At 55.2% G+C, this 15,184-nt stretch overlaps 1 protein-coding gene across 2 annotated transcripts in view; it reads right to left on the bottom strand.

The window, feature by feature from the left end:
* The window catches only part of ASB2 (ankyrin repeat and SOCS box containing 2), a 35,342-nt gene extending 21,231 nt beyond the window's left edge, over positions 1–14,111 (bottom strand). The window contains exons 1-2 of one of the 2 annotated variants that reach the window (XM_081111979.1): positions 13,822–14,111; positions 5,521–5,798 (exon numbers count right to left, since the gene is read on the bottom strand). In XM_081111979.1, the coding sequence (XP_080968105.1) occupies positions 5,521–5,726 (206 nt within the window). In that variant the 5' untranslated portion in view covers positions 5,727–5,798; positions 13,822–14,111. Of the gene's footprint in view, positions 1–5,520; positions 5,799–6,762; positions 7,073–13,821 lie in introns of those variants that run through there. The other variant, XM_081111980.1, reaches the window with a different exon arrangement.
* Positions 14,112–15,184: the final 1,073 nt, after the last annotated feature.

The following is a 15,184-nucleotide window of genomic DNA, read 5'->3' on the forward strand; positions in this document are numbered from 1 at the left end:
CCTTCTACTTGTCACCACCTCCTTTCTCCTGGGTACCCACTCCTCATTCGTTAACGTTGGAGGTGGGTGCCAATGTCACGGCCTTTTATAGACAAGGAAACCGGGACTCTGCAAGGTGGGGGACTACTCCCTTCCCCCCCTACCCCCCCCCCCACCCCCCCCCCCCAGCTACAGCTGCTGAGGGAGCAGAGCGCTGACACCACCTCCCCCGCCTTAGTCCTCTCCAGCTCTAAGGCCACCTGACAGGCCCTGCGGCTTTGAACAAGACCCTGCCCCTCTTTGTGCCTCGGTTTCCTCCTTTGCAAAATGAGGAGGTAGGACCCAGCCGGCCTGGCTCAGTGGCTGAGCATCAACCTATGAACCAGAGGCCAAGGTTTGATTCCCGGTCAGGACACATGCCTGGGTTGTGGGCTCAATTTCCAGTGTGAGGCGTGCAGGAGGCAGCCGATCAATGATTCTCTCTCATCATTGATGTTTCTTTCTCTTTCTCTCCCTCTCCCTTCCTCTCTGAAATCAATTTTTTAAAAAAAATGAGGACGTAGGGCCGGGCCAGGGGTTCCTCGCTGCTGTCGTAGCCGTGGAGTCTTTGCTGAAATGAACTCACGTGGAAAGTCCGCGTGTCAAACAGATGAGAGACCAACCCACTGGCCCTGAAACCCCGGGTTCAGCACTATTATCTGCGCTTGCTCCTGGCCCTGGCAGGCGGAGAGCACTGGGCAGGCTTTGGTCTCCACAGGATCCGGGGGTCCCAGCTGCCCTCAACATCAGCCCACGTGTGGCCTCCCATTTTGTAAATATCATTTGAATGTTATTACAGGTTACTAAGCTCCAAGGCACGTTACCCTGTGGTGCTAATGACAAACGCATCAAGGTTCTCCAAGTCTAGCATTTCACTCTGCTGTCCAGAACATCCGTGCATCAGTGAAGCAAGAACAAAACACCCCGTGAAGATCCAGCCCAGGCCGGTCAGCAGGAACAGACCAAACATTTTCCCTCCCAGAGCTGGAATGCTTTCAGCAAGGTGGTAGGCACCCGTCAGGTCCCAGACCCCACCCCAGGACGAGGCCCTCTCTCTGATGGCATCATAACAGTGACAGCAACCGTGAGACTGCGGCCGGTGGGGTGGCAGCGAGTCGGCATGCAGACAGCCCCTGGGATTGTGCCTCCTGTCCACGGCCCCGCCACCAGGATGGAGGCCGGGGGTGTAGTGCTCTCACTTCGCAGAGGAGGAAACGGGCAAACCGAATTAGTTCAGCAAGAACCTCTCAGTTCCTGCTCGCTCACGCCCTGTACCAGCACCTGGGATGCAGACCAATATGGCGCTTCTTTTTTTAATTTATGTTTGTATTGATATCAGAGAGGAAGGAAGAGGGAAAGAGAGATAGAAACATCAATGATGAGAGAGAACCATGGATTGGCTGCCTCCTGCACACCCCCCACACTGGGGATCGAGCCCGCAACCCGGGCATGTGCCCTGATCGGGAATCGAACAGTGACCTCCTGGCTCAACCACTGAGCCACACCAGCTGGGCCAGGGCACTTCTTTTCGTTGATCCTCAGGATGTTCGGGGGCCAGCGGGACGTGAGACAAGGACACGCACACACAACCGCAGAGCCACAGGGGAGGAGCTGAAAAGGGGGCAGGAGGACTTGTTCTGGGAGCCCCGACATTGCGGTTAACTGGGTGTTAGGGGCAGGCAGGGCGAGTGCTCCGAGCTACTGAGTCGTGAGTCTCAACATGGCTGGAGGGGGAGCCAGGCCCTGACTGGGTTCGTGCTCTCTCTGCTGAGGCTGCAGCGGCACTTCCTTCCCAGGCCCAGCGCAGGGGAAAACCACAGGCTGACTCATCGGACGTGAGAGGAACCTGGGGGGATGTGGGCGCAGGTCATGCCCTAGAAGAGGCCCAGGTAGGGGCCTGTCCTTCGCGTGGGCGGGCAGCTCGGGGGTCAGGAGTGCCGCACCATCGCCGTCTCCCCACTGCCCCGTCCTGCCTTCCGCCTTGGGGAGGGACTGTGATGCCTTGATGAGAGAGAGAACCATTGATCGGCTGCCTCCTGCATGCCCCACACTGTGATGCCCGCTGGCTTCTCGGTGAATGAGAAGCCTAGCTGCCCCAGGGAAGGGGTTACCTTGGCTGAACGCAGGTGGCGGCAGGCATCTTAAAGGGAGGAAGCTCACAAATTCAAGAGTCTGCCCTTGCCCACCACTGTGCCCAGACCCTATACATGTACTCTCATCTGGTCCTCAACCCACCCTATGTCAAGCAAGCACAGGTGTCATGAGTACAGTGCCTGGCACACAGTAGGCACTTGATAAACTTAAATGAATGAAACAAAACAAACCAAAGCCTTTGGAGGGGTACTACCCCATACAGTGATCACAGTGTTGGGTGGCTGCATGCCAACACCTCAGATTCCTGGAGAACCAGCCCTGCCCTCTCGGGTACAGAGAGGGGGGGCTCACACGGCATTGCCACCTCCATCCCGTTCCCACGGGTCTTTAGGATCAGCCTACCTCCCGTGAGAATTCTGTTTCTCCCTCACCCACTGACCACGCCATCCTTCCTGTGCTGGCCAGAGAGGAATCATAGAGAACAGGAATTCCAGCTGCCACGCCTGCCTTCCCACACACGCATAGCCGAGATTGGTCGAGCGTTTGCTACGTGCCAAGCCTTGCGCTAGGTACATGGCCCAAAGCATCTCATTTCATCCTCGAGTCCACTTTGTGAAGGAGATGCAATTGGCTCCCTTTTGCAGATGAGGAAACTGAGGCTCAAAGAAGTTTGCTTCGTCTACCCTGCTTGGTGAACTCCTATTCATCCTGCAGAGCCCACCTCCTTGACTAAGTGTAAAGACCCTTTCTGTGTCCCTCGGAAACCGAGACAAGCCCCTTTGCTACACCTTTCCTGTTGGGTCATTAGGTACTTCTGTGCCTTTTATACGCATTAGACTTCAAGCTTGGACAGGGTGGGGACCAGGCCTGATCCACATCCAGGTGCCAGGAAGCTGGCACCTCAGAAGTGCACGGTGAGTGTGGGTGGACTGATTCGAGTTGTTCACAGTGCGTACACATCGGCCCAAGCAAGTTCCTGCTTCATGCTTTCCTCCTTAGTCTTCTCAGAAATGCAACCTTAAATAAAATGCAGAAGTTCAAAGACTGAAGACCCCGCTTCCTGGCCCCACTCTGGCTGGTCCACCCTAGTAACCTTGGGGGCGCCCCCTGTTCTGTTCCTCTCTGGCCACAGTGCACGAACCCTACTTCTCCTCCATGGCATGGGAAGTCAGACCTGCCTTTCAGGGAGCCCTCGGAGGGCCAAGGAAGATGATCAGCAAAGAAAAAACTCAGACACAGACAACAGTACGGTGATCACCAGAGGGCAAGGGGGTGGAGGGAGGTAGAGAGGGCAAAGGGCATAAATGGTGATGGAAACACACTTGACTCGGGGTGGTGAACACACAATACAATATAAGGATGATGTATTATAGAATTATACACCTGAAACGTATATAATTTTATTAACTAATGTCACCCCAATAATTTCAATTAAATTTTTTTTGTTGGGGGGGGGGGAGAGTGACAAGATGCAGGGCTGAATTCTTCTCCCCTGCATTACCTGTACCTGGATAATCAGCGAGGGTCACATGACCTTGAATAAGTCATTTTACTTCTCTCTGAGCGCTTTTTTCTCAGGAGGCTGAGTAAGTGTTTACACTGGCCTCATGGTGTGTCTCTACTTCTTTCTCCACTAGAGGAAGGAAGAGGCCAGAATCTGGGCGCGGACTCCCGGGTGGGACTCCCGCGCTGGGAGAAGGCTGCGAGGCCCGGGATGCTGGCTTGTGCTGAAGGCTCCGTGGGAGGGAGGCTGCTCTGCTCTCTGATCCCTCCTGAGAAAGAGGAAGCTGTGGTCTGACTGACGCTGAACGAACTGGCCAGGACAGGAACCAGAGCGGCCCAGAGCACAGGTCACCATGAGTCCTTGGCTCTGGGCTTCTGTTTCTCAGGTTGAGTCCCCAGATGGCATGTCCTCAGGGACAGCTCCATAACCTGGAGCCTCCCAGCTGCCCAAGGAGGCTGCCTGCCTTCCCCTTTAGAAGGGACTCCCCAGTGACAGACGGCCCAGGCCTTTGGCCAGCCTGCCTCGCAGAGATGGTCCAGCCTGGGCAAGGGCCAACGTCGCACCATCACCTCCCTTCCGCCCTATCAGCTGGGGCTGGACACAGGAAAGGTCTGTTTATTGTTGTTGCTATTATAACTGGAGAAGGAGACTCTGTTTCAGAAAGGTGAGGTGACTTGCCAGGGGCCACACAGGGAGTCAGCTAGCTGCTGGAGACAATGAGGTCTGAGGCCCAGGCCCCAAGATAACACAGTTGCAGCAGCCCTTCCCATCGCCGTCACCCACTTCCCAACACACACGCGACTTGGACTCCTGGCGAGCAGAGCATCTTTTAAATGTATGTATTTCTTTCCTAAAAGCATCTAAGGTCCAGTGCTTAATCATGTTCCCGGCTCCCCGCCTACCAAGACGGAGTCCTTATGGCCCCCGCTGCTCATGTGGGGAGTCTGAGTCAAGATGTGTGTGAGTGCAAAAGACACCAGATTCGAAAGACTTAATATGAGAAAAAAAGAATGTACACATCTTTTTCGTGATTTTTTTTATATTGATGATGTGGAAATGATAACATTTTAGGCATAAGTTAATTCCACCTGTTTCTCTCTACTTTGTAATGTGGCTCTTGGGACATTCAAAATGGTGCATGTGGAGTCCAGCTGGCGTGGCTCAGTGGTTGAGCATCGATCTATGAACCAGGAGGTCTCGGCTCAATTCCCGGTCAGGGCACCCAGTGTGGGGCGTGCAGGAGGCAGCCGATCAATGATGCTCTCTCATCATTGATGTTTCTATCTCTCTCTCCCTCTCCCTTCCTCTATGAAATCAATAAAAAAAATATTTTTTTTAAACCACAAAAAAAATGGTGTATGTGGAATTGCAACTGTGGCCTGTCTCATACCTCTGTTGGGGTGCTGCTCTAGCTGGTCGTGCTGCTGGGAGGAGGATGGGGTCATGCTGAGACGGGGGTGCAGAGCAAGGGGGCAGGATCGCCTTGCTGGGAAGATGTCACTTGCTTCTCAGACACGTTTCCCCAGGGAGACTGCACAGATGGGCTTGGGAGCTCTGGGCAGACTCGGGTATCCGTCCACTGCACTCAAGCATGCAGTCAGCAGTGCAAGGCCCAGCCACAGCCCAGGCTCTGCAGCACCATCTCCTCGCTGTGTGGTCTGAGACTAGTTACTCTGCCTTGAGCATCAGTTTCTTCATCTGTAAAATGGGAATCTAGCACAGAGCCTCCTAGAAGGTTCGTAAGAGGGTTCAATGAGGCAAAGTGCATGTAGCACCTCACCCAGCACCTGGCGCTGTCAGAGCTCAGGAAGTCCAGATAATAAATGTAAATCATTTTGGATTTGGATTAGTAGCACTTGGGATCGGCACCTTATGAACGGCCCAGGTGACCTCTCCTGGCTTACCTGGTCCATGGGTAGAAATGGGCAGGCTGGCGGTTGGCACGTGTGGACAGGGAGGCCTCAGTGGTGGTTGGGCCCCGGGTCTTGTCGGCCAGACTCTGCTCGATGGCCATCTGGACCAGCTCCTCCTCACTCAGGCTGCTGTACAGGCTGTACTCTTCGTTCCCAATGGCACGCTGTGTGCCCGGAGCACTGATCTCCGTGGCCATCTCTTGCACCTCTCACCCCGGTCTCCAGTGGAGACACTTGGTGGGGAGGAGGAAACAGCAAATCAGAAAACCCTGTGAGGAGACCAAAACACCCTGGTCACTAACAATTTTGCAAAGCACCTATGTTTACCCACTGGGAAGTCTCTGCTATCTTCCGGCATCCACGAACCTATGAACCAGCCACCCATCTGTCCTTTTATGCATCCCCCCCATGCACCCATCTGCCCATCCAACCTTTCATGATCCTATCCATCTACTCATCTACCTATCCATCCAGTCATCCAACACCCACCCATCCCTCCATTATCCACCCTCTGTTCATTCTGTCTGTCCACCTACCCATCCATTTTCCATCCCTCCTCCCATCCATCCAACTATACATCTACCTATCTCACCAACCATCCACTCATCCACCATTCAGTCTTCCATTCCAGAAGCCTCTCGCTATGAATGCACGCACCACTGATGAGGGATTACTTGTTGAGCACTGACTCTGTGTCAGGCACTGGTCTAAGCACTGGTGATACAACAATGATGCCAACCGACAAAAATCCCTGTCCTCACGGAGCGTTCACTACAGCGCTCACATTCCTTCCTTCCAATTACCCAACAACATCTTCTCCCGGCATTTTTCCATTTCTCGGCACTGCGCGCTAGGGCTCATACACGGGCCTGTTACTTAAAAGCTCGTGAGCTAATTAAAATCAATTGTTTAAAAAAAATTGTCAAAAAAAAAATTGTGTTAATTCCAGGGACTCTCATTAAAAACAACACACACACACACACACACACACACACACACACACAAACAAACCCACACATGCCTCCAGGGAAAATAAACACTGGTTGAGTCAAACTGCTTCTAGGAAATAAAGTAAAATTAATTAAGCCTGATTTTCGTTTTGACTGGCTGACAAGCAGCGTGACCGTAGGTCTATGGTTCTGAGCCCTGGCTGAACATGAGAATCACATGAGGTCTTTTTAAAAATATCCAAAATACTAGTGCTATAATCTGGTTTGCTTGGCAAATGCTCACCCCTCTCCCTGGAGGCAGAGTAGCCCCTCTCCTCTCCCCATTGAGACTGGGCTTGGCCATGAACTTGCTCTGGCCAGTGGATGCTGGTGGACGTGATAAAGCGGCCACTTGACTTGGCTTGTGCTGTGGGGCTTGCTCTTCTGCCATCGCCGGGAGAGGAGCTCCCCCTGGAGGCACTGCCCTGCGCTGGGCCCCAGAGTGAACACACCCGGGCAGCCTGAGCCCAGCCGCACAGAGGAGCCCCGAGTGAGCAGAGCTGCAGGGCCTGCACCTGAAGCTGAGTAGCCCAGCCTGGGCGGCTTAGATCGGCCTGTGTGCAGATGAGAATAAATGATTAGAGGGGGTGCTTGGTTTGCAGCCTTCTTGTGGCTCTGGGTGAAAGCAAGCATTTGATGGGAACCCTCCAGGCCCTCACCCCAAGGCGTTTGTTGGCCCTGATATGGGCTGATCGTAGGCATAGGGACGGCACTCAGCTGTGTGCCTTTCCCTCACCAGATGCTCTGGGAGGTGAAGGCAGCAGGTGATGGTCTGCAGACAATTCCAGACTTGCCAGATCCTACCCCATGTCTCAGATGGTATTCAGATCTTTTCCATTTGTCAATTATTTCATGGCCCGAGGAAAGAGTGTTGTTGTTTTTTGTTGAATTAACTGGGATTAGTTCTGCAACACCTCCACTCCTTCCAGGAGACTTGATGCTCCCATTTTACAGATGAGGCAATTAAGGTGAAGGGAAGGGAAAGGAAGGGAAGGGAAGGGAAGGGAAGGGAAGGGAAGGGAAGGGAAGGGAAGGGAAGGGAAGGGAAGGGAAGGGAAGGGGTTGCACAGAAAAGCTGCAAAGATAGGATTTGGAGCCCAGTTTTCCAAACTCAAATCCAGTGCTCCTTCTGGGAATCCCAAGAACACTGATCCAAGTAACTGGCACACACCCGGGGCACACACGTGGGATCTGAGCAGGTGGGGGCAATGTTGCCTCCTCATCCAGCCGACCATCGGGCCTACACCTGGACGAGGTGCCCATACAGATGGACGAGGTGGGGCCGACCTTGAAGGGACGCGAGGGCTCTGCCTTTGAGAGGTGAACTCCCCTACCCCTCGAGGGCTTGGCCAGCGCTTGCTTTCCTCCCAGATCCTCCGTTTGGGAGGATCCTTGGGTAAGTTCCTCATCTACAGAATCCTGATGCACAGGACGGAGGCACTAGTGAATGCTGTTGTTATAGGGTTTGTGGGAGAATCAAGAGGGCTCCGTGTGCTCAGGCTTAGCGCTGGGCCTCACGTGGTGCCAGGCTCTTCAGGAGGGGACTCCCCGTCACCGGGCCTATGCAATTACAGGCTGGGGTGTCTGCCAGGGATGGGGGCCTCTCCCCGAGAGCAGGTGGGGCAGTTCAGCCTCAGCAGAAGCGGCAGTTCTGAAGTCGCCTGTGGGGTCAGCTTGGCCGGGTTCGAATCACAGCCTTACCGTCTATTAGCCCTGTGACCTCTTAGAACCTTAGTTTCTCCGTCTGTACAATGGGCACAATGAGAGTACCTATGTCATGGCAGGGTGAGGGTGGGGCTGCGTCAGAGGTCCTGCCTGCCTCCTCTTGTGGCCTCAGTTTCCCCTCGTCTTCACGCTGCCCAGCTTGGTTTCTGAGGCCTCTGCCTGGGGCTGGGCCAAGTTCCAGGCCTGCGTCCGGGAGAGAGGCCAGCAGTCTCAAGGGAGCCCCTGGACGGCCAGTTGGAACAAAAAATAGCCTTTCCCTGGGAAAGCGGGAGTGCAGTGGGCTTTGCCCCTTTAAGGCCTGCAGAGGGAGCGGTGCTCAAGGGCGGCCAGTCCACAGCCGGCTTGCAACAAGCAAAACTGGGGCCACCTCTTTTACCTCCTTCAGAGCGTCCCAAACAACGGCTCCAGGAGAGCCCCCGCCTGTCCCAGGCGGCCTCTGCAAAACGGGGGTAACAGTGGCTGTGACAGGGTTCCCCGAGTTAACGCCGAAACACACGCAGACCAGTGCTCTTTTATGTCGGGCCTCAGTCTCTACACCTGTGAAATGGGCATAGAAACATGGGCCCTGCAGAGCTGTGGTGAAGATTAAATAACAGCGTTTGAAAAAGTGGTCCTTCCTGCACTCAGTTCCTTCCCCTCCCCACAAATCCAGGCTCGCTGACAGCCAGGGAACTGGTAGTGGGGCCTGGCACCAGGGGAGGTGGGAGTCTGTGACGGTTTGGGGGCTGCAATGGGAAGAGTGGCTCCCTGGGTGTCTTATAAAAAAATGGGGGTGGTATGGAACATGGCTGGGAGGGCAGGGGCAAGAAGGGACTGGCAGCCATCCTCTAGGACCCCGAGCTCCCCCTCAGCCAGGGACTTGGGTCAGGAGTGTGAGTCTGGGTCACTCCTGCAAGTCGAAGGCACACAGGCTGATCTAAGCCACCCTTCCCATCCTTAGGCTGTTTATAGATGGAGCCAATACCGCTGCTCATCTCCCCTCCCCTCCCCTTCCCTTCCCTCCCCTTCCTTTCCCTTCCCTTCCCTTCCCTTCCCTTCCCTTCCCTTCCCTTTCCTTTCCTTTCCTTCTCTGCCTCGTCACCTGGCCAGTCATCCTTCCAGATGCAGTTCATGTGTCTCCTCCACCAGGAAGCCCTCCTGATTCGATGGCTGAGGCATTCTGAGGTGCCTCAAAGGGCACCACTCACATTCTGTTGCTCTGCCTGCTATGGGCCTGTCTCCCTACAGTGTCGGGAAACTTCTGAGGCACAGTTTATATAAAATTATCTATCATCCATCTATCTATCTATCTATCTATCTATCTACTTATCCCCAAAGTTTCAAGGTCTTCCAACCATCACACAGCCCTTACTCAAAGGCAGTCCTAGCAATTGGCCGCTTGGGCTCGCCTGGGGTACGTGAGGAAGTGGGCACTGGCCTGGGCTGTTCCTTGGCCCCCGGGGTCCTCAGCCCTGTCCCTGGAAATGGCCAGTGAGTTTATAACGAAGCTTATCTTTCTGATCTGCTGCCCCTCCCCTCTCCAGAAGGGTCCTGCGAACTCTGAGGGAGCACTTCTAGCTGGAGGGCTCGAGGGAGTAGCCATTGACGAGCTCTCTCCCCTTCCTGATCCCGTTGCTTTCAAACCCGAACCACAAATACAGCCGGTGCTTGTGGGTCCCTGCTCTGTTCCCGGCCACGTTCCAGAAATGCACCACTTGACCTTCTCGGTTCCCTGGGGTGGGCATGGGGGTAAGCTTCTTCCCATTGGCCAGATGGGGAGACTGAGGCCCAGACTGTAAGGGGCAGAGTGGATGGAGTCAGGCCTGCCTGCCCCTCTTTTCATCAGACCCTCTGACAATGAGAATTGGGCAGTGGCCAGGGGTTAGTTACTCTGGAAGTTTCTGCCCTGGCTAAGGGATGAGCCGGCCTTGGGAGAGTGGAATCCAGGCCACCTCGTTTGACCCACACACAGGGGCCGGTCAAAGCCCCAGGTGGGCCTTTGCCAGGGGCGGTGCTGGCAGGCCTCGCTGCTGGTGTCCAGGGCTTCGCAGCTGCTGGGAGTTTAAGCCTATTGTCCAGGCTCTAAAGATGCTAAGAGCTCCTCCCAGCATCACTAATCCCAGACTTTGATGCTGGTTAAAGCTCTGGCTCCCCGGGCGCCAGGACCTTAGGCCTCCGGGCTTGGGCCAGGGTTGCTGATGTTACCAGGGAATCTGCTCAGGGCTGCAGGCCTCAGCTGACCCCCCACACAGGCTCTTCTCCCTGGAAGCTGGGGGGGGGGGGGCGGGCGGGGGGAGCTGAGGCCCAGAGAAGGGGCATGACAGGCCCAAGGTCACCAGGTGGGAGATGATAGCCAGTGATTTGAACCTGTCAAAGCAGGCTCTGCTCCCACTCCCACGCCCCCAGACATTCTGTGCCCATCGGGAGGGAGGGGGCATCTATCTAAGACTCCATCTGAAATGGAGGCGCCATGAGTACCAGCTAAGAAAAGCCTCAAAGAATGTCAGCTTTCCATTTTATTTCTTTGGGACCCAAGCTGCTGACTCTCCAGGTCCCTGAGTCACCTTCACCTTCACCTTAGCCCCCCAAGCGGGGGACACTTCTCTGCCCTCCTGGCCCTGCAGGGTCTGGCCCAGCACAGCTGCTCCTCCCGCGCCTCCCCTGGCCCATCTCCTGCCTCCTGCGGCACCAGGCCCATCGGTGGGGTCCGGCCACATGCAGGTCTGCACACAGGATTGCAGGCCCCTGGCCCAGCTTCTGCCCAGGGCTCAGGGGACACCAGGCTCTGCCATCTATGCCAACGGCCCGGATGGGAGTGAGGTGGGGCGGGGCTTGCCAGTCCAGCCTGAGCTTCCAACAGCGCTGCCCCCGCCCCTCCACAGCCCCAGGGCAGCTTGCCCAGCCCTGTTCTGGGCACCAGGAGAACATGGCCCCTCACCTAGGCCCCTGGGCAGCAGAGGGCTCTGGAAGCTCCAGTCCCAGACTGCAGGCAGAGTGGGAAGGCTCAGGGGGACGGGCAGGTAGGGGTGCCCTCCCAAAGCCCCTCCCCACTCCCCACTCCCCACTCCCCACCCTTGGGCCCAAATGCAGGGCTGGCTGCAAATCTTTTAATGGAGATCACAGCAAAGTCATCTGAGATCTTTCTCCTTTCTGTCCCCCCGATTCCTGCCTCTATGTAGATCAGTTCCTTCTCCTCTCTCCACTTCCCTTGTCTTCCTGACTTTCCCACCCCTCTTTCGTGTCCTCTTCTTTAGAAAGTGCAGGCAGGTAAGGAGCCACTCACTTTCACATCGCCGCCACCAACTCCCCACACATTCCCCTCAACCACAAGGCTCTTCACAACTTCATTACGTTCCAGAGCATTAGTCCAAGAGCAGGTGCTAAGGATGAGAAGTCACAGTAAAACCAGTCCTGTGACAGCTGCCTCCTCCAGGCAGCCTGCCCCCCTGCAGCTCGGCAGTGGAAGGAGATTTCTGTGCCTCCTTTGGGAGGCTCTCTTGGGTCTGGCCTGTCCTTGATAGACAGGCATCTGATGACCCCTGCCTGTGCCAGGGACAGGTCCTTTTACTGCTGTGTCAGCCCCCTGGGCAGCTGCAGTAGCATTGAAGGTGGGCACTGGAGACTAATAGACCAAGAGGCCAGGATTTGATTCCCAGCGTCAACACCTCCTAGCTGTCTGGCTTTACGCAAGACCCTTAACCTCTCGGAACCTCTGTTTCCACATCTGGAAAATGGGAGTGACAATCACCTCTCACTCATAATGCCCTTGAGAAGAGTCAATGAGAAAATGTCCACAGGCACTGGGCTCAGTGCCTGGCTCGCAGCAAGTGCCCGGGGAGTGCTCACGGGAGTTCATTGTGTTGTCATCCACTGTGAGGTCTCCAGGGGTGGATCATAGGGAGGGAGGAGGAAGAGGAGACCCCCTCCCCCACGAGGCACTCATGGCACCATGAGTCAGAGGTGATTGTCACTCCCATTTTCCAGATGTGGAAACAGGTTCCGAGAGGTTAAGGGTCGTACGTAAAGCCAGACAGCTAGGAGGTGTTGAAGCTGGGAATCAAATTCTGTTTGTGCAAGAATGGATGATGCAAACTAGAGTGGTGCCAGGTGGAGGCCTCTGCCAGCTCCTCAAGGAGGGGGTGCTGTAAACAGGCCCGCCACCAGCTGTCGGGACCCATCGACTTCTTTGGAAGTGATTGGCGCATCTGCCCCTGGCAGCCTCGCTATGCTCGGCCCAGGCCGCTGATGGCAAAGGTCAGGCCTGTGGATGGTGTGCTGGCCCAGCTGGCTCTGCCGGAAGCCCTGTGAACTCCTCCGGTCCCAACCTCATGCATGAGCTGAGCTTTCCCTTCATTGAGCTACTCTCTGCCCCCTGCAAGGGGGAAGGGAGGGGCTCAGCCCCTGCCCAGCCTCGGGTCTCCATCATCTACCTGTCCACCCTCAGTCGCCACCTCCTGCCTCCTCATTCCAGTCCATTCCCTTGACTTCCTGAAGTCAGATCCCGCCTGCTCCTCCTCTGCTCGGAAACAATTAGAATGTGTCCCATCTTCTTTTGTAAAATACGTTTTTATTGAGTTTTAGAGGAAGGGAGAGATAGAAACATCAATGAGAGAAACATCATTGGTCAGCTGCCTCCTGGATGCCTCCCACTGGGGATAATGAGCCCACAACCTGGGCATGTGCCCTGACTGGGAATCCAACCAGTGACCAGTTCATGGGTCGGCACTCAACCACTGAGCCACACCGGCTGGGCTGTTCCGTCTTCTTGACTGACCTGGTGGGAACTGCATCTGCCTCCAGCTCCTCCTCCCAGCTTCACCCCGACTTCTGACCTCCACGGCCCTTTGCCGTAGCCACACTGCACTGTCCACAGAGCCAGACCCACCTTGACTTGTCTGCCTTTGCCAAGCGGTCCCTCCACCTGCAGTCCCCCTCTCCACCCCTCTGTCTGATGCCATCCTGTCCGTCCTTTCAAAGACCACCTCCTCGCTGCATGTGTCCTCATGCTTACACACACACATGCTCACACGCATACACGCACACACACGCTCACATGCACAGTATTCCTGCGTCTCTGCATTCCCACATAACATTTCTCATTCTTTACCTTGAGCCCTAGGTTTTGTTTCCAAATTCTATTTCCTCTCCTAAATCCCAGGCCATTGCAGGCCCATCATCCTGGCACCCTGGTTGCTATTGCCCCACAATACCGGGCACACATAGACACTCCATGAAATTGATGCCCCCATGCATGAAAATATCTATTCACCCGAAATAAAAGCACTTCTGAAAGTCATTTGTCTGACACACATTGCCCAAGGCCTGCGAAGCAACAATAGCATCATTGATAACTCCTTTTGCATTTCCATTTTTAGAAGTGCACTGCAGACGGGCATTCTGAGCGAGAGTCCTCACAAGGATGGATGAGTACATGCAGACGGCGGCTCCTCCGTCCCCGAGATCTGACATGAAAGTCACCGGCATGCTTCATCACCCAAGAAAGCAGGAGAGAGAGGGGGGAGGAGACGCAAGAAAGCAGCATGGCCAGCCAAACACCCTCGCTTGAGGTCTGCATGGGAGCGTGGAAAGCGTGCATTACCTGCTAGGCTCTGCCTCAGGGGGCCGTTCAGGGGGATGCAAGGATTTTCCTGAGAGTGTCTGAGTTCAGCACATGCTCCCTGCGTGTTCCTTCTGCCCTGGCCCTGCGAGTCTGGCTGCTCCGCCTGGCCGCTCTGAAATGCTGTCCTTTGAAGCGGGGAGTTTATTTCGGGCCCACCGCATGACCAATGATGCAAGCCAAACTATAAGATGTTATGGAGCTCAGATTTCCTGTTTGGAGATTGCACGGCGGAGGCTGTGGTCCTGCCTTCAGCTCCTCCAGGGCGCATCAGCTGCCGGCTTCACTTGGGAGCGCATCTCCGCGCGTTGGCCCTCACGTGACATCATCCTTTGTGATCCTTGGCATGGAGGCCATATATGGGTATGTTTCTGGAACTACCCGGAGGGAGCGAGAGGGGAGAGGGAAGCAGAGGGTAAGAGACGGACAGGCAGAAAAAGAGAATGGAGAGAGAACTGGGAGATAAAGAAACCAGAGCAAGGGAGAGGGACAGGGTGGGAGAGGTGAGAAGAGGGAAGAGGAAACATGAAGAGGATGATAGAAGAAAGGAAAGGGAAGAAAGAGGGTAATGAGAGCGGATAAGGAATGAATGTAGAGAAGGAAAGAAAATTATAAAAAACAGGAAGACAAAGGCAGAGAGAAATTGTGACCATTTAAGAGATGGAAGGGGGGGGGGGAGAAAAAATAAAGTAAAAGAAAGAGAAAAAGGAATAAGAAAAAGCATGAATTGAAAGAAAGAGAGGGAGAGAGAGAGTCGGGGGAGAGGGAGGCGAATGGGAAAGGAGAGAGAGAGGGAAGTGAAATATGAGGAAGGAGGGGAGACAGGGAGGGTGGAGAAGAGAGAGAAAGAAGGGAGGCTGGGAGCTACTTAGAGAGAAAAGGGGGAATGGAGGGAGGCAGGAAGGAAGATGGGCTGAATGAGAGAGCGGGGAGAGGGAGACAAGGATGAAGGGGTTCAGTGTAAACAGCCTTTGCAGAACTCGCCGGGGCTGCAGCAAACAGCGGAGGCTGACATTTGCAGGTGTCAGGGTTCCAGCCGCTGGCTGCTGAGCAATGAGGCTGGAGCCACAAAGGACAGCGGAATAAACGAACCAACCAGCACGTGGGCCAGCCCTGGGCAGAGGCACACAGCAGACGGGGCCCTCCCCCAGGCGAGGGAAGAGGATCCCTGGGTGTGCAAGGGAGCAAAGGGCGCCTCCTGTCAGTGTCAGGAGGCAAAGGCCGCACACAGCCCGGTGCATCGAGCACCCAGGAGCGTGCACGGGGCGTTCCAGGTGCTGACACGCCCACATACGCATCCAGATCCCCGGCCGCGGAGTCGATGGGCTGAAATGTACACTTGGTC

Source organism: Myotis nattereri (assembly GCF_964212035.1).
Source record: "Myotis nattereri genome assembly, chromosome: 1".
NCBI classification, from domain to species: domain Eukaryota; kingdom Metazoa; phylum Chordata; class Mammalia; order Chiroptera; family Vespertilionidae; genus Myotis; species Myotis nattereri.